The sequence below is a fragment of the Candoia aspera genome, chromosome 1 (assembly GCF_035149785.1).
Source record: "Candoia aspera isolate rCanAsp1 chromosome 1, rCanAsp1.hap2, whole genome shotgun sequence".
In the NCBI taxonomy this organism is placed as follows: Eukaryota; Metazoa; Chordata; class Lepidosauria; order Squamata; family Boidae; genus Candoia; species Candoia aspera.
Window position 1 is genome coordinate 307,261,887 of NC_086153.1, and position 19,107 is coordinate 307,280,993.

The following is a 19,107-nucleotide window of genomic DNA, read 5'->3' on the forward strand; positions in this document are numbered from 1 at the left end:
TCCGTTAGACGCGCCTGGGAAAGTAACCTTGAACAGGAGCGCAAACCCAAACATGCATTCCAAGCCCTGAAAACAATGGAGGGCAAAGGAATGGAAAAACCCCGGGTGAAGGAATACGGAACAGAAAAAGACATGTGAAACGTTACAATGTTAACCAGACATTGAAATGAGAACATGACACTGAAGCACATGATTGAATCTCATAAACAGATTGCAAATTGGCTCTTAATAATACAGATTTCATCTCATTCTATTTTTTTAAAAAATACAGCCATTTAGATTTTTCTTAACCTACAGGAAGACGAATCCCATTGTGAATAGCTGAAAAATCCATGTACCATTGTAAATGAAATTTGGCCTGCTTTGTCATCTCATAATGCTCTAACTCGCCTTCAAATGTATTATATTCTGCTGATAAATCTGCTGAAAAATGGAACAAAACACTCAGTCATCTGTGTTTTCCCCACATGAATCAAGAGAACAACAATCACTAGTTCAATTCAACTCTTCTGGATCTCGTGAGTGAATCAGCCTAAATTCCCACAGGAACAGCCCAGAGCAGATCAAGCTGTTTCTAGTGTTCCTGTTATGGCAACTGAAGCAGACTGGGTGATCTCTGCACACTGGATTTAGCTCCTGGAATGGGTCAAATTGTACTGCCAAGACAAAAGTTGGTACCTTCAATTAAGAAACAATTTCATAAACCTTTAAGAACTTATGCTAAAGTAATATGTCATTGTTACATTACATTTCCAAACAACTGGGGATAGTGCCACTGATTTGACTGCAACTTGGAAAATCCACTTTTAACTATGTTGAAAGCTGCATTAAGTCTTCTGACCATGAAACATTCTTGTTTCAGTTTGGTTTACATTTTCCCCCTTTAAAATGTATGGTGTGATTGATTTGTTAATATCAGATTTGGTCTATTAAATTTGATAATGGAATTCTAGGATGAGCAGTTTTCTTCCATGTAATTTCTTTCCTCCCACCTTCCTCTCTAAGAACATTTCACATTTCACATGGCTGATACAATCAAAGATCTTTCTATAATTAATGAAGCACATATTAACTTCTTTTTGGTATTCTTTGGCTTTCTCAGTTATCCAGTGTACATCAGCAAGAATGTCTCTTGTTCCTCAGTCTTTTCTAAAACCAGCTTGGAGGGGCATATAGGCCAAGATAGACAGACAGACAGACAGACAGATAGATTTACAATGTGGTAACATGCTAAGCTATTGCTTTCCTAACATCTAAAACCTTGACATGTTTTGTGACTAACACCAATAGCATTCATTTATAAAGATACTCATTTTTTGCTTTCCTTGTTTCATATAGCTTGAGCATATATTATTCTACATGTTCTGTTGGATTTATGCTTATTAATGGAACAAGATAGTCCTTTAGTCTTAAAACCTGATGAGACATTACAGTGGCTGGGGATAATAGGACATTGTATAGCAATCCATAATCAGACAGTTTTCAGCATATTATTATTATTATTATTATTATTATTATTATTATTATTATTATTTCATGAATATTGTGACAGAATGTACCCATAACAGAATTGAGTCATAGGCAGGATTAGTAAGTTGTTGGAAGACTGAAACCCAGTTAGCTGTGGTGTTCAGAAAAGGCAGTTGTAAACTAAAAGAGCTGCAGAGGAGTAAGTCCATGGTTTGACCTCAATCCCATTCCAAGAGCAGATCGAAAAAGTCCTGTAGGGAACTAATCCAATGCACTTGGCTAGACCTGAGCATTGACTGCTGAAATCAGGAGCAAGACCATATTCTTACCTTTCTCAGCCTCCCTCAGTCAGATGAAGCTTCTCTTCTTCCTGAATGGTACCAACCCATCTACCTCAATAAGAGGCTGGCATACTTAGGGTCCCCTGGGAGTGCTTCATGGTGGAACTGGATCTCACAGCACTCATCAATAATAGCACTGGCAATTTCAGTACCTGTTGAGATTATGGTTATGTTGATGTGTGAACCAGATCCAAGACTCTGGCTTGAAGCAACATCCAATTGTACCTGGCTCTTGCAGCATAGGAGGTGCTGGCATCTACAGAGCCAGATGCTCCCTTAATTTCCACCCATACTATTTTCCATTGCCCACTTGAGAGGACACTGTTAGTGCAATGATTGGTGTAAACTTTTTTTTCTATTTTGATGACTTCTCTGAGACTTTGAACATGCCTTTTGGAAGATAGTGCATCTGCAGCTTCTCCTACAGTGTTAAACACACCCGGGATGTTTTTTCATGCTTTGGTTCAGCAACTATTTAAGGGAGTTCCTATTATAAAAATGCATGTTGCTGACATCCTGGTGTGGGCAAAGCATGATAGGCATTTACTGGTGGTTCTAGAGGGCAGCTGGCCTGAAACTCACTGTAAATGCTGAGTTGAGGAAATCAGCAATTTGGAGAAACAGATATTGGTCCCACATGTGGGCAAGGATATTAAAGTCCTGGGAAAGTATAACTCTCCCTGTTGAAATCTTTAAAAAATGAACCAGGCTTTTGAACACTAAAAAGTTTAATTGAATTTTCATCCATTCTTCAGGGGTTTGACAGCGAAGAAGAGGCTACATTTTCTACTGATGCTTTGAAAGTGGGCATTGGAGCAATGCTTTTACCAAAGTCCTGTAGCATAAAAGCACAGAAGACTTCCATGCCCAAAGTGAGAAGGAAACTTTGTGTCTGGTTTACAGTTGCTAAAAATTTCATGCTTTTATTTAAGATAGTCATGTGATCACTGAGCCCAGAAATCTTAGTTCTATTGTTCTGTATTCTGATATCAGAAACCGTGGTTCTATTGCTGGTTAGCTTCTTTCTGAGATACTTCCTAGGCTTCAGCAACCTTTCCTTCAGCTGAAGCTTTATTATGTAAAATTAACCTATCTGCAGTTTGCTGACACTCTCTACTGAGCTGTTAGCAAAACTATGGATGAGGTCTTTTGCATATGAATCTGGTGCACCAAAATCATCTGGGCTAAACACAGTCCTGTGAACAGTGAGAAATATGCAGCCTTGCTTTTTGATTTGATACAGGAATTTGAGAACAGGTTTCAAGATTTCCGGAAAAAATCATTATTTTGGTATATTTTCAACTCCATTTTCAGTTGACATAACTACGTCACCTCTGAATTTTCAAATGGAATGCATAGAGTTGCAATCAGACATTCAACTCAAAGAAAAATTTGATCATGTCTCTCTCCTGGACTTTTATAAGACCTATCTTCCCAGAGATAGGTCGCTTCACAATCACGCCTTATTCATGACATCGCTTTTTGGCAGCAAGTACATTTGTGAGCAACTATTTTCAAGGATGAAGCACCTGAAGGGTAAAATTAGAATTAAAATTTCTGATGAGCACCTTGAGAACTCTCTGAGAATTGCAATCGCTTTCATCGAACCAGGCCTTGATGCATTAGTTTCAAAAAACAAGGTCAAATATCCCACCAGTTTTATGTTGCCCTCTTTTTTTAAATTTTATAATAAAAAATATAAAACAATAAATGAAGTTTTATTACTTATATACATTAACTATATTATATATTTTATGTGTGGCCCAAGACAATTCCACTCAATGTGGCCCAGGGAAGCCAAAAGGTTGGACACCTATGCTCTACAATAAGGCATTATTTGCAAGGACTCAGCTTATGATGGTCTGAAGAATTTTTGTTGTTGTTGTTGCTCCATCCCTCTTTCCACCCCTTGATTTTTTTCTACTTCCCCAGACCTTAGTATGGCATTCTTTCAGATCCTTTTCTTATTGTTTTAATGTAAAATGTTCATCATTTTTATTGTTGTGCATTTTATTATGTTTTATTAATGTTTTCTGTATTTTATTTTGTGATTATCTGCCCTGAACACCTTTTTTCAGACAGAAAACAATTTACAGGAAGAGCAATACTGTCCGCCAACTTAATTGGCTAGTTCCCAATTTCCAAATATGTGTCATTGGATATGAATTATATGACACAGACGCTTCAGCTCCTCATGATCTACTGACCACAAGGTGGCAGACCAGTTAAGATAGTTAAGGATTTCCTCCGTGTCCCACCTTTGTCTATCATCATGTCTGCTCTTTGTCTATTGGATTACTAATCAAAGGTTACTTCCTTTTGCTTTCCTTCCGGGCATACATGCAGCCAGCATATGCTCTTGGATTCTTTTCCTGGTAAGAGGCTAGGTGCTAGGTTTTGCCTATTCCTATAATGTAATACTGTATATGTCCCGTAAATAAACCTCCTTTCTCTAATAATTATAAAACCTGCTTCCCTAATCAATGCTCATATCAGATTCCCAGTCTCAGGAATGTTCTCTTTCTTTTTCACACAAAGAGAGAATTACATCAAACCTCCACATAATGTTTAGCTATCATGAAGGGAAAGGATGTGCTGCCAATGGGCGGTCTAGTCACAGATGCTGGGGAAAATGGGTGCAAGAAAAGTCTTTATAGTTTGACAATACCAAGTTATAAGTAGCATTTTCCTCCAGAGCCAGCAGACACCCATACATGAAAACAAAAACTTCCAAAATGTTCAATACAGTTGCTTTGTTAGACTTGCAACTAGAGTATAGATAGAAAGAGAGGGAAGGAGATGGTTTTTAGTATCATTTCAGTATCATTAACAAAATCACATAGAGGAGACAAAGTAATTGAAAGGAATGTTTAAAAGTTTTGTTGTTGTCTTTGACCTGTGATCAGTTGGTTCAGCAACCCATAGTGTTTATTTAAGAAAATTGAAAGGAACTCTTATCTAGTCATTCTGTTGTGGGGTGTGTGCTAATTTAAACAATTTTTTCAGTTAATGAGAGTGGAACTGTGTTCTCATTGTTTTATATGGGATTTATTTTATTTTTAAAAAATGTTTTTAAAATCATGCCCATGGCCAAATTATCTGCATATTGGACAGTTGACAGCATTTAGCAGGGACTGTGAACCCATCCACTCTTGCAACTCTGTGGTGAAAAACAATGGGGCAGGAGTACAAAGATCATTCAAATTGTTTCAAGTTTTGTTCCAAGGGAACAATTACCTCAAAACATTTCTGTGGAACATTTCAAGTGAGACTATTTTGTTCTGGATTGAAAAGAAAACACATCTGTTTTATGCACACCCCTAATTAAGTTAATGGCCTTACAACATAATATTTAGAACACAAATCTGTACAGGCAAGGATCAGTTGCAACACAGATATGTTTATAGCTGCCCTTTCTGTCTCTTTTTGTTTCTGAATAAAAAACAGTCGTCATGCTTAGGGCACACCAAAAATGTATTTATTGCATTTTACATATTATATACAACTTTATACATTTCTGTCATATTCCATATTACTCATACCTTTATATGCTTAAAAGCCCGTTGAAGAATTGTCCAATGTTTGCTTTTTTTCCTAAACATTTCCTAACTCAAGAATATTGTACTGAGATATGGGAGTTAGAATTGCTCTTTCCCAACAATGGAAATGAGCTTCAGATTTTCAGATGGTAGTATAAAAGGTTAACCTAGAAGATGACAGAGCTTAAAATCAATTTTATTATGAAAACACTTTGAAGATGTTATTTTACTTTTCTCACAAACAATTGGCTTCAGTCAATTATAATGCAGTTGCAGATTCTCTTCTGTTAGTAGGGACCTAGCCATTTGCTTTAGGGAGGTATTTTTATAATTACCTGAACAGGATGACATATTCTAATATTTATTCTTCAGCAGGATTCATAATTCTCCCTAGGAAAAAGACACTGTCCGTTGGCTTATCCATACCTATCAGCAAGAAAGGTCTGATGAATTTGACAGAAAGCGAAGCTTCAGGTTTAGCAGAACGCAGCATAAATTCTATAACGGTAATGGCTGCTGCCTCTGTGCCACTCTCATGAACGCTCAGCAAAATTTTATGGAAGGCCTGTAGGGAGAAAACAGCTTTAACCAATTAAAGTCTTACCCTACAATATTCACTGATGAATACTAGAATGATCTTTATCTGAGGATCGTTTTATTACAGATCCTTGAAGGAAATATTCTGTTTGACACAATCACTTTCTGTATTAGGGTATCTCACTCTGTAGATTCAAAATTTGGGGGAAAAAATGTCTGGGCTGCAATATTTCTGGTGAAAGAAATTAGCAAGGCTGATGCTTTAGCATCTTGGTAAGTCACTAGATTCAATTTGTTAGGGGAGTTTTAGAAGTAGACTAGGAGATAATGTGTTTATACACACACACGTAAATATGCATGACACAAACATATGCGTTTACATTTATTTTGATGATCTGGTTCTGTTGGAAGCTGTTAAATAAATTCTTTGTGTTCACATGAGTTGAAGTGGATGTGTGTCAACTAGGGACAAGACTTTAATTTTTTAATTTATGTATTTATTTATATGACCACCCATCTTGCAGCTGCATCTCTGGGCAACTAACAGCACATTAAATACAATACAAAAACCAGTATCAACAAAAGTGTAAAAATCTATGATAGTCACTGAGAACAAACCCAATAAGCACTCAGTACTAAAATTGCACAGGCTATATACTGTAACCTTCTGATCCCTATGCCCGAAAACACATCCAGGTCTTCTGTGCCTCCCAAAGGGCCGGAAGGGTCAATGCAAATCTAATCTCAGGGGAACGGTATTCCAGAAGGCATGTATCGTGACAGGAAAGGCCCACTTCCTCAGTCCCATTAGGTGGCATCTTTTAATTGAGGGGACCTGGAGCATGCCCCTCCTGTCCTACCTGGTGGGACAAATAGAAACAATGGGGGAGAAACAGTCCCACAAATATCCTGACTTCTTGCAAACAAAGGGTTTAATAGGTGACAACCAGGACTTTGAATTCCACCCAGAAGCACACTAGGAGCCAGTGCAGCTTGTGGAGCAGAGGTGTCATGAGTAATGATGGCGAGCAGGAGGGGGCCTCGATCCAGGGGGGAAAACGCATGCGTAGTACTGAGGAATTAAGCAGCCATTCAAAGAGACACAGATCAGGCCCGCCTTAACTTTCGGGGTTTATCTGTCTGGGTTTTCCCCACGCTTCTTCAGTTTGTTAGGATACTGTTTAATGTAGCAGTAATAAACATTAGAGACCTACTCCTCGTCTCAGCGTGATTTCTGACTGTTAGGACATGAGGTATAACATGGGTGTATCAAGATGCACCCATAACTGCCCATGCTGCTACATTCTGGACCGTCGTAGCTTCCAGATGGTCTTCAAGGGCAGAACACATCGCAGTAATCCACTCAGGAGGTGACTAAGGCATGAGTCAGGGGGTGCAACTGGTTCACAAGATAAAGTTGTGAACACACCACCCATTGGCGATGGCTGCCACCTGTTCTGCAAACAAGAGCTGTAAGTCTAGGAGGACCCCTGGATTATGCGTCAACTCCTGGGCAGTGTGACTCTATCCAGGACCAAAGATGGAAAAACACTGGATCCAAGGGGCCCTGAGACCCACAGCCATTCAGCCCCACCAGGGTTCAGCTGAAGTCTGTTCTTCTCTATCCAGACACTGAGGCAGAACTTCCATGGCATCACTTAGTTGGCATGGGATGGAGGTATGGAGCTGAGCGTTATCAGCATGCCGATAATATCTCATACATACATAAGAGTGGGGAGAGCATTAAGCCCAGAGGGATCCTGCAGAAAAGAGGCCTTTCTTCTCTACGTTTAAACAGAAATTCTTGGATGTTTCATTTGCTCTCTATTTTTATGCTTTTATCTTACTAGTATATGAATTGGAATGCAATTCTCCTTCGGTTTTCACAAAATTGTATCGGAATATAGGTCTCAAAAGTATTTAAAAATACGTTAAAAATACCTATTTCAGGATATGATGCATAAAAGTGAGGATTTTGGGTGGGGAAAATAAGAGGAGGAAGGAGTATTAGGTATGTTCACCGCCTCGAGTTATTTATAAAAATAATAAAGGTGGGATTAAAAATAATAATAAATATAAATAAATAAATAAATAAATAAATAAATAAATATAAATATGATGATTGAGTAAGCATCTTTTAAAAACAGATTTATAGCAAAACTGGATCAAACAGGGATTTGAATGAATGCATACAAAGCCAAACTGGAAATGGATTAATGTGTCAGTACATGTCAGGCCCAGCCCAAGAACAACAATGAATCAGCACATTCAAAACTCCAGTTCTTTATTGCTCTCACTGTACAGACAGAATCTTGCCAGACTAAAGCTACCCTAACTAACCTAAGGGGAAATAACCAGGGAGACTGTAGGGCTGGGCCACCCTGAACTTCTTCACTTTCCCACCAACATTGTCTGGACTGTGAGTCCTCGTAACTCCTTGGAATGCGCTCCCTCTTTCCTGAGAATCTGCGGCAGTGCTAAAATCCACCACATCACCTATATTTAGCCGTGGAATTCCATTTGGGAGTGGAAAAATCTCTCTACTTTCGTTTCTCTCATTTTTCAATTTTTGTGATTTTGTGGATTTCAGTTTTTCTCAGGCTTTTTTTTAAGTATAGGTCCTTCTTTCTATACCAATTTGAGGATTTTTAAAAACAACTTAGACATAAAATTTGTATATATTTGGGAGAGTATTACTCCAAATATATACCTTTTTGTTTGCAACTTTGTTTAAGTTGCTCATTTTTACTTAAGAAAGTATTTCTTTATTTTATGCATTTTTATGCATATTGTTACCTAATATATGGCTTTTTTAAAATGTATAATGGCATTGCACAAATCAGAGTCTTGATTTGGGCTCATGGAATGATTCAAAATTGTAAAATTGGGTAAGCTTCCAATAAAATGTGAACTAATTTTATTTCCTTATGTATATCTCACAAGAAAAGCTGAAAGCTAAGGAATCTTATATTAATAATAGCTTTCTAAAAGAAAAACAAGCAATAAAACAGAGGCCTTTTTCAGGTGTTCTTCACATTTTTCTAGGTGGAGGTTAGAACTAACTTTTTCAAATTCCTTGTCATAAAGCCTTATGAATAAAGATTTCTGAAAAAAATATTTGATTCAAGGAAAAGGGCAATGAACCATTACCACCAACATCGCTCCCATACATACTTTTGAAACCATCAGGTTGCGTTCTCCGGTAATTCCAGATAAGTCACTAGCGTTGTTAAAGACAGCAGTCACTCCCATTCTTTGAAACAAGTCTTTGATGTTGTAAGACGTAGAAATGGAAAATTTGGGAATGTACAGTTTTATATTTCTGGTTAACCAAAACAAAGAAAACAATCCAAATATTATATTTTCAACTGTGTGACTGTGACCTTCATTGTACTGCACTCTGTGTTTAAAACCAGTGGAGATAGATATTATAAATATGAATTTATTATTTTTTTTAAGAATTAAAAAAGGAGGAAACAGATAATAAAACGAACTAATAATTCCTCTTTCTCAGAATGCCTCACATATAATATGTTGTGGAAAGTTCTGCAGGGGAGGCCAATGTTCCTCTATGAATAAAAAACTCGTGAAGTAGGAACACTTAGCCATGGGAACCACTTGGGCACACTGACCCAGCTCCAGCTGTTCAGACCTTCTTCTCCTTACCGAAAAGCCTTTGCAGGCAGAGATGTAATGCAGAGAGGTAGCTGGTGTGTCCCTACTCCCCCTCTCAACATGAATACGATCTTCACAGTTGTTGGGCAACCACCAAGAATACCCTCTTTACAACTTCCATGGTCATATCCCATTTAGGCATGCAGTGTAAACATTTATTTTTAAAAAATCAGGATTATTCAGTCCTTACTCATATTTAACGTCATATCTAGATTGGCCCTTTCAGATAACTAGATGAAATCAAAGAAATCTTTCTTTTTTCTTTTTGCTTATTGTAGACCTGGTAATTAATTGGCCTGTCATTAAAAATAACCATTGAAGGATTTGTGGCCAATCACATATATAATCATTATATATCACAGAAGTTTTTTGATTTTATAACAAATTAATCCAAGAAATAAAAATCTAGAAGGGATTGCAAAACAGTGCTGAAAAAAGACTTACTTATACGTAAAGGAAGTTTTCCACTTAGTCAGGGTTTCTGTCACCAAAGCTGCCTCCACCTGCTCCAGTTTTCCTTCATCTGGTAGAATAAACAATGCCGTAGCATCTCCTTCATAAGGAATTTCTACCACCCAGCAAGACAGATCTTCATCGCGGAAAACGTTATAGTAGCCCATGCGACTCATCAAATCAATTTGCACTGTTGTGTTTGCATCTATAAAGAAGTCTTCTTTTCTGATCAAACGAGTGTCAAAAGGTTTTTTCCAGGAAGCTTGAGAAAAAAGAAAAGCACAGTGGTGGTTGGGGGTGGGGGGTGGGAGAAGAGAGATTAGGTAGCAGATAATCTGAATAGTAAATTCCCCCAAAGTGATATTGTATATAAGCGCTATATTTAATATTTTTAGTTCAACCACTATAGAAGGGCGACAACTGTGTGCTTTAGTAAGACCAATGCTTTGATCATCTTCTCTGGTAGCCAGGAATTTTTCCAGAGCATTTAGGATTTCCTGAAATTTTATGGATCTCTGATGGCAGGGAGTTCTGATCATGCCATGCAACCAAAGGAAATGAAATGCAGTTGTCAAAACATTAAAAGTCTTCTCTAATGCTGGGTTGAATAATGTACAGTATTCTGTACATTAACCTATTGAACTTTGTGCCATTTATTTCTTAGGAGACATGCAGAGCAAGGATGGCATGCTAATCTTCCAACCTATTTTTTTTCCTGAGCAATCCTTGGGAAACCTCCCCTAATTCTATAGAGCCCAGCAGCAGAAGACCTTATTACTTTTTTTTTTTTACGGCCACCCATGTCAAATGCATGACTCTGGGCAGGTAACAATTAAAAACAAAGTAAAAAGAGTAATCCAAAACTATAAAGAACATAAAATAGCAGCCAGCAACAGCATATAATGAACACCTACTGTTGATACAGTCAAGAAACAAGCTCACCTTAACAGAACCAGTGAGAAAGTATTTTTTGTATCCCCTTCCTACTTCTGAAACTTGACATTTTCCTGCTGCTAGCCATACAGGTAGTCCTCGCTTAGCAACCACAATTGGGACTGGCAACTGTGTTGCTAAATGCTGCAGTCGCTAAGTGAAACATCACATGACCATGATGGACTTATGACCTCACTTTTGCTTTGGTCATTAAGTGAATCACCACAGTCATTAAGTGAGACATGTGACTGCAACTTGCAATTTCACTTCCATTAACTTTGCTTGTTGGAAGCTGGTTGTGAAGCATACAAATGCCAATCATAAGACCATGGAACACTGCGATATTCATAAATGTGCGCTGATTGCAAAGCACCTGAATGGCAATCATGTGACCATGGGGTGCTGCAATGGTCATAAATGTGAGTATTGGTTGCAAAGCTATTTTCTTTTCAACTGTTGTAACTTTGAATGGTTGCTAAATGAGGTAGTTGGTAAGCAAGGACTAATACTGTTCCATAACTTGGAATCCCATACAAGATTATTTTTCTAATGCAGTATATGATGCTGCAACATTGGGGCTGCTAACTTCCACTAATACAGGAAATTGAATAGCAAACCTTTTGGAACAAACTAAAGGAATAGTGCAAAACATTCAGAGAACTATCTAATATGCAAAGTTACATGCATTTTGAAATTAAAAGGGTATTTTTTAAAAATCTGACAAGAACTCATGGGATTACAGCTTGAGACAGCAAGTGAATTTATTAAAAAACAGTTTGTGTGTGTCTGGAGGCTGAGAGGGTGGAGGGCATGTGGTGGGGAGGATAGCTAGAAACTAAAAAGTCAGCCTCAATGTACACCCCTAACAGTTAAATCTATGGTTAGAAGGAAGTGAGTTAGGCAAGATTCACATCCAATTTTCAAACAAATAAACAGAGGCAGGCAGTAGTGGGAAAATGACTATTCAAGCTTCTGAAAACTTAAAGTAATAAGGTTTGGGAGCTGCGGGGGCGGGGGAAATGATTCAACAAAGTTTACTAGCAGATTGACAACTATTCAGAAAATGTTCAGGAGAAGGAAAACAACATTCTTTTCCCAAGGACGTGAATTTCATTCCTACATTTCTATAAAATGCTCAGTATGAGGTTGGCCTTCAGCAAAGGATCGTTACCTTGTCGTGGTGCTGGAGCTTGAGCACCTCAATGATGCCATGAGCTAAACCATGAAGGGCCACCCAAAACAGGAAGGTCATGACAGAGAGGTCAGACTAAATGCGATCCTTGGGGAAGGTAATGGCAACCCACCCCAGTATTCTTGCCGTGAAAACTAAATGGATCAGTACAACCAGAGATACGTCGGTATGCCATCGGAAGATGAGACCCCCAGGTCGGAAGATGGTCAAAATGCTACTGGGGAGGACCAGAGGATGAGTTCAACTAGCCCCAGACGTGATGCCGCAGCTAGCTCAAAGCCGAAAGGATGGCTAGCGGCCGACGGTGCTGGTGGTGAACGGCGAATCCGATGTTCTAAGGATCAACACACCATTGGAACCTGGAATGTAAGATCTATGAGCCAGGGCAAATTGGATGTGGTTATGACCACCAGATCTACTACTGTGGACAAGAGGACCACAGAAGAAATGGAGTAGCCTTCATAATTAATAGTAAAGCAGTGCTTGGATACAATCCAGAAAATGATAGAATGATCTCAATTCGAATTCAGGGCAAGCCATCTAACATCACAGTGATCCAAATATACACCCCAACCACAGATGCTGAAGAAGGTGAAGTAGAGCAGTTCTATGAGGATCTGCAGCACCTACTGGTCAATACACCTAAAAGAGACATTATTTTCATCACAGGAGACTGGAATGCTAAGGTGAGCAGTCAGATGACACCTGGAATTACAGGTGAGCATGGGCTGGGAGAACAAAATGAAGCAGGACTGATAGAATTTTGCCAAGACAACTCACTCTGCATAACAAACACTCTCTTCCAACAACCTAAGAGACAGCTTTATACATGAACTTCACCAGATGGACAACACCGAAATCAGATTGACTACATCCTTTGCAGCCAAAGGTGGCGGACATCTATACAGTCAGTAAAAACAAGACCTGGAGCTGACTGTAGTTCCGATTACGAACTTCTTCTTGCACAATTTAGGATCAGACTAAAGAGATTAGGGAAGACCCACAGATCAGCTAGATATGAGCTCACTAATATTGCTAAGGAATATGCAGTGGAAGTGAAGAATAGATTTAAGGGACTGGACTTAGTAGATAGAACTCTGGACAGAAGTTCGCAACATTGTCCAGGAGGCGGCAACAAAATACATCCCAAAGAAAGAGAAAACCAAGAAGGCAAAATGGCTGTCTGCTGAGACACTAGAAGTAGCCCAAGAAAGAAGGAAAGCAAAAGGCAACAGTGATAGGGGGAGATATGCCCAATTAAATGCAAAATTCCAGAGGTTAGCCAGAAGAGATAAGGAATTATTTTTAAACAAGCAATGCACAGAAGACAATAGAATAGGAAGGACAAGAGACCTCTTCCAGAAACTTAGAAACATTGGAGGTAAATTCCAGGCCAAAATGGGTATGATCAAAAACAAAGATGGCAAGGACCTAACAGAAGAAGAAGAGATCAAGAAAAGGTGGCAAGAATATACAGAAGACCTGTATAGGAAGGATAACAGTATCGGGGATAGCTTTGACGGTGTGGTCAGTGAGCTAGAGCCAGACATCCTGAAGAGTGAGGTTGAGTGGGCCTTAAGAAGCATTGCTAATAACAAGGCAGCAGGAGATGACAGCATCCCAGCTGAATTGTTCAAAATCTTGCGAGATTATGCTGTAAAGGTAATACATGCTATATGCCAGCAAATTTGGAAAACACAAGAATGGCCACCAGACTGGAAAAAATCAACTTATATCCCCATAGCAAAAAAGGGAAACACTAAAGAATGTTCAAACTATCGAACAGTGGCACTCATCTCACATGGCAGTAAGGTAATGCTCAAGATCCTGCAAGGTAGACTTCAGCAGTTCATGGAGCGAGAATTGCCAGATGTACAAGCTGGGTTTAGAAAAGGCAGAGGAACTAGAGACCAAATTGCCAATATCCGCTGGATAATGGAAAAAGCCAGGGAGTTTCAGAAAAACATCTATTTCTGTTTTATTGACTATTCTAAAGCCTTTGACTGTGTGGACCATAACAAATTGTGGCAAGTTCTTAGCGGTATGGGGATACCAAGTCATCTTGTCTGCCTCCTGAAGAATCTGTATAACGACCAAGTAGCAACAGTAAGAACAGACCACGGAAGAACGGACTGGTTTAAGATTGGGAAAGGAGTACGGCAGGGCTGTATACTCTCACCCTACCTATTCAACTTGTATGCAGAACACATCATGCGACATGCTGGGCTTGAGGAATCCAAGGCTGGAGTTAAAATCTCTGGAAGAAACATTAACCATCTCAGATATGCAGATGATACCACTTTGATGGCTGAAAGCAAAGAGGAACTGAGGAGCAAGAAAGTGCAAAAGTTGGCTTGCAGCTAAACCTCAAAAAAACCAAGATTATGGCAACCAGCCATGATTGATAACTGGCAAATAGAGGGAGAAAATGTAGGCAGTGAAAGACTCTGTATTCCTAGGTGCAAAGATTACTGCAGATGCTGACTGCAGTCAGGAAATCAGAAGACGCTTAATCCTTGGGAGAAGAGCAATGACAAATCTCGATAAAATAGTTAAGAGCAGAGACATCACACTGACAACAAAGGTCCGCATAGTTAAAGCAATGGTGTTCCCAGTAGTAACATATGACTGCGAGAGCTGGACCATAAGGAAGGCTGAGAGAAGGAAGATCGATGCTTTGGAACTGTGGTGTTGGAGGAAAATTCTGAGAGTGCCTTGGACTGCAAGAAGATCAAACCAGTCCATCCTCCAGGAAATCAAGGGAGACTGCTCACTTGAGGGAATGATATTAAAGGCCAAACTGAAATACTTTGGCCACATAATGAGAAGACAGGACACCCTGGAGAAGATGCTGATGCTAGGGAGAGTGGAGGGCAAAAGGAAGAGGGACCGACCAAGGGCAAGGCAGATGGACGATATTCTAGAGGTGACGGACTCATCCCTGGGGGAGCTGGGGGTGTTGACGACCGACAGGAAGCTCTGGCGTGGGCTGGTCCATGAAGTCACGAAGAGTCGGAAGCGACTGAATGAATAAACAACAACAAATGAGATTGGCAGCCTTTTAGTTCTATATAGTCCAGCAGATGCAGTGGTGCTGTGGGTTAAACGGCTGAGCTGCTGAGCTTGCCGACCGGAAGGTTGGCGGTTCGAATCCGCATGCAGGGTGAGCGCCTGTTGCTAGTCCCAGCTCCTGCCAACCTAGCAGTTCGAAAACATGCAAATATGAGTAGATTAATAGGTACCGCTTCGGGGGGCAGGTAACAGCATTCCATTTAGTCATGCTGGCCACATGACCCCAGAAGTGTCTACAGACAAATGCTGGCTCTTTGGCTTTGAAACAGAGATGAGCACCACCTCTTAGAGTCGGACACAACTGGACTTAATGTCAAGGGAAACCTTTACCTTTTTAGTCCAGCAGAAGAAGGCTTCCCTGTTCCTGAAACTCACTGAGTACCATTGCACGGCTCCTCTTCCAGGATGACTGGAAAGGTGTAAAGGAAAGGTGGAGTAGACTAGGGAATATTGCAAGATCCATTTATAAATGACTTTTTCAGCCTACCTTTGATGAAGATGTGGTTCACAAGGACCATCACAGTGGTTGGCTCAAGATTTTCAACAGCATGAGCTATTTTCCCATAAGTCTTGTTTCTCACATAGTCATTGATCTGCTTTTTAACCAGTCTGGGAACACTGAAATCAACGGAGAAGCCCTCAGCTTCGTACAAAGTTTTGGCATTTTCCAAAAATTTAGGCAGGAATTTCAAGGATTCTTCAATGAACAAGGCATTGCCTATGTACACCTGTGCTTTATTTCTTGGATGGCTAAGCACATGGATCAGCTGTTGGAATCCTTCATGTATTTCCCTCTCTTCAATGTCTGAGAGGTTAAAAGCAAGTGCTTTGTGAATCTGATCCTTGGTTTCTGATTTGGCACCTAATGTCAGCAGTGCAAAAGCTGTGGTGATGCTGAAGGGAGAGAAGAAAATATTTTTGGCAGCTACATCTGAAGCAATTTGCTGGTAGAATCTGAATGCAAATTCAGCATTACTGGAAACTATCTTATGATAGTTTAGGTACTTCTGTCCTTCTTCTGCCAAAGGAAGGTCCTGACGTTTGTGTGGATTTTTATCTTTGTGGACATGGTCGTGACCAGGGTATTCTGGGAACTGATGGCAACAGACTTGAAGACTAATCAGTAACAAGAAGTTGATGATGGACTTCATTGTAAATCTTCTTAATCCCCATAGAAGATATTAGAGGAACAATCCAGAAATACAGAGGAGTTCTGTAAGAATGGTGGATTATGCCCTATATCTATACATTTACATAAAATAATTAATTTAGCTTTCCTGCAAGTAGTACAAGAAGGAATTTTAGAAGTTAGTTTCACAAATTTGCATAGACTTTTTTTAAAATGGTGGATTATTTCCATAACGATGCTTTCCAGCATTTTAATAACAGTGGTTTCAAAAAACAAAACAAACTATATTGTTTGAAATATTTTAAAAAGTTTGCACATTTTAGCCTTTGATCTAAAGCAGTAATATTCATTTTGATCAAATGGATTTTTATAACAGTTTGAAATCCTAATGGCTCATTTCATATTTATCTTGATGCTTATGAGGACCCTAGTCCTCATCTTTCAGGCAACTTTAATACTGTCTACTTTCCATTTCTTCAGGCTACTAACAAATCTGTGCTCTAGCACTCCTCCCCATATTTTATCTCTACTAAAAAAAACCTCTAGTAGGTTACTAGGAAACTTTACTAGAAAATCTTGTGATTGGGAAAAAAAATCTGCTATTAGCTTGCTATTAATTTTAAGCACTCAGCCTGAAAAACTGTTTCAGTTTCTCAGAAGTCTGCACTGATAGCCTACCTTTTTGTACAGGAGAAGGGAATTCCAATATCTGCTCTGGCTAAATGTTGAATAGTGCTTCGTTGGCATCGGGTTCTCCAAACTTGCGTGGCATCACATTTTTTGGAGATTCCTAATCTTCTGTTTGATAAGAAGTGCTGCACTGGGAGTAGGTGACCTGAGTGTCATGCAACTGTGCTTTCTGAGATAATGCAATAGAATTTTGTCCCCATTCTGAATCACACCAGAAGATGTATCTGTTTTTTTTTAATTATCACATTCTGATTAATGTTGCTTACATGCATTTCCACTCATGCAATTAGATAGTTCCCTCTTTTCTTTTCTCCAGACTTCGTGACCTTGCCCTAACTGCGATACAGGATATACAACCTTCTGAAATTTATTTTCAGGGCATACAAGAGGCTGCAGGAAGGACAGGGAGTAAATTTTCCCTCCATCCTGTAGACAGAAATCATTATCATGGCAGGGAGGTTAATTGGGTACCACCTAGGGATTTTAATCCAGAAAAGGAAGCAGACTTCTTGCAGAAAGCATTAATAAATTAAGAGAGGAAAACTACATATCGTACTTACAATTCTCCAAAAGAATTTTATGGCACTCTGCTGGATTACATACATTTTTGAAATTTATATACAGCTCTTGGAGTCAGTATTCATTATTAATCATTAAACAGAGTAAATAGGGATTAGCAAAGGGAGTCAGAATGCAAAATGTGATGCAATGAATTTGTAGCTTATCTGACTTTTGCAAAGTGTTATCACCAACCAATAAGAGGCTAGGTATTAAATAAATAAATGAGCATAGTCCCATATCTCAGTGATCAAAAACCATTCATTCCATATTATTTCTTTTTATTCTTTTTATTCTTATCAAACCAAATGTTGAAAAGTAATTTTATAAAGGGATTCAGGACACTGTCTGTCTGTCCATCCATCTGTCCATCAGCAAGAGAGCTCTCTAAAACCAGACAGAACTGGACCAGATTTTGTCAGGTCATGCAGGCTGGCAAAAGAAAGATCAAGTTAAAAAATGAGTTCGATCCAGCTGGGCTGTGGAGAAAAGCATTCTAGGAAAAAAAAAACACCTTGCAATGCTATGGGAGAAGCAGCTGGGTAGTAGCTTGGAATGGTGTGAATGGTTCCACTGTTATCTCCCATCTTCTTCCTTCCCTCACTCTTTTTTTTAATATTCTTTATTTATTAAAATACATTTACAGTTATAGTACAGTCTATATACAAAAAGTCATGGTACAACAAATATAGTAAGGCAAAATAACAAAACAAAATATTTTCTATTAAGAGAAGAAAAAAAAAAGAAAAGGGAAAAGGGAAAAGTTTCTGACTATCATAGCTATAGCTATACTTATATTTGCCTTTTGTAATCTCTTTTCTCTATTTACCCTTATATTACCATTATTTCTATTTAACTAATTCATTAATATAAAAACCCCATAGTCATAGCTTCATTTTGTTTGGTTATAAGCAGTTAATCAAGAAGTGGTGGCCATAATTCCTTAAATCTCAAAGTATTTTTATCTTTCATCAGAAATGTCAATTTTGCCATTTGTGCTAAATCTAATAATTTAATCATCTATTCTTCTATTGTTGGTATATAATCTCTCTTCCAATGTTGAGCATATAAAATTCTTGCTGCAGTAATCATATATAACAACAAATCTCCATATTTTTTTCTTAGTTCTTCCTCCATTATTCCTAATAAAAATAATTCTGTTTTTTTTTACTATATTTATCTTCAAATTTTTTTGAATAATCATATATATCTGGTATATACTCTGGTTTCTCTTCAGATCATATAAATCTTTCTCCTTTCACTTCCTTCCCTCACTCTGAGCAGAGCTATTTTTAAGAAATTAAAAAAAATTTCAGAAGACTTGCTCTGCATGTTTTCCCTAATTTGTTAGTTTCCAACCCAGCAGAACATTGTAAAAAGCTATGTAAGGAACTTTGGGACTTTGTCTATCTATCTATTTATCCATCCATCCACCCATCCACAAGGTTACACTCCACAAACAAAAAGCTAACTCTGGTCTGGTGGGAGAAACTGGGAAAAGAAAAAAATGAGTTTGAG

At 38.6% G+C, this 19,107-nt stretch overlaps 1 protein-coding gene across 4 annotated transcripts; it reads right to left on the bottom strand.

The window, feature by feature from the left end:
• Window positions 1–5,272: 5,272 nt before the first annotated feature.
• Window positions 5,273–17,614, bottom strand: LOC134488060 (alpha-1-antitrypsin-like). 4 transcript variants are annotated; one of them, XM_063290281.1, is made up of 5 exons: window positions 17,592–17,614; window positions 15,700–16,373; window positions 10,007–10,277; window positions 9,062–9,209; window positions 5,273–5,915 (listed from the first exon to the last, which is right to left on the bottom strand). In XM_063290281.1, exons 2-5 carry the CDS (start codon window positions 16,361–16,363, stop codon window positions 5,712–5,714), a joined length of 1,287 nt encoding a protein of 428 aa, XP_063146351.1. In that variant the 5' UTR covers window positions 16,364–16,373; window positions 17,592–17,614; the 3' UTR covers window positions 5,273–5,711. The 4 variants fall into 4 exon arrangements, with proteins under 4 accessions (XP_063146351.1, XP_063146352.1, XP_063146349.1 ...); XM_063290282.1 differs by having other exon boundaries at window positions 15,700–16,370; window positions 17,592–17,604; XM_063290279.1 differs by lacking the exon at window positions 17,592–17,614 and adding an exon at window positions 17,020–17,577 and having other exon boundaries at window positions 15,700–16,370.
• Between the last annotated feature and the right edge of the window lie 1,493 nt (window positions 17,615–19,107).

Coding starts and splice junctions, on each gene's coding strand:
- LOC134488060 (XM_063290281.1), bottom strand. CDS start 16,363: ATGAAGTCCATCATCAACTTCTTGTTACTGATTAGTCTTCAAGTCTGT. Junction 9,210..10,006: donor AAAACTTCCTTTACGTATAA/GTAAGTCTTTTT, acceptor TTGGTTAACCAG/AAATATAAAACTGTACATTC. Junction 5,916..9,061: donor GCAACCTGATGGTTTCAAAA/GTATGTATGGGA, acceptor TTCTCCCTACAG/GCCTTCCATAAAATTTTGCT.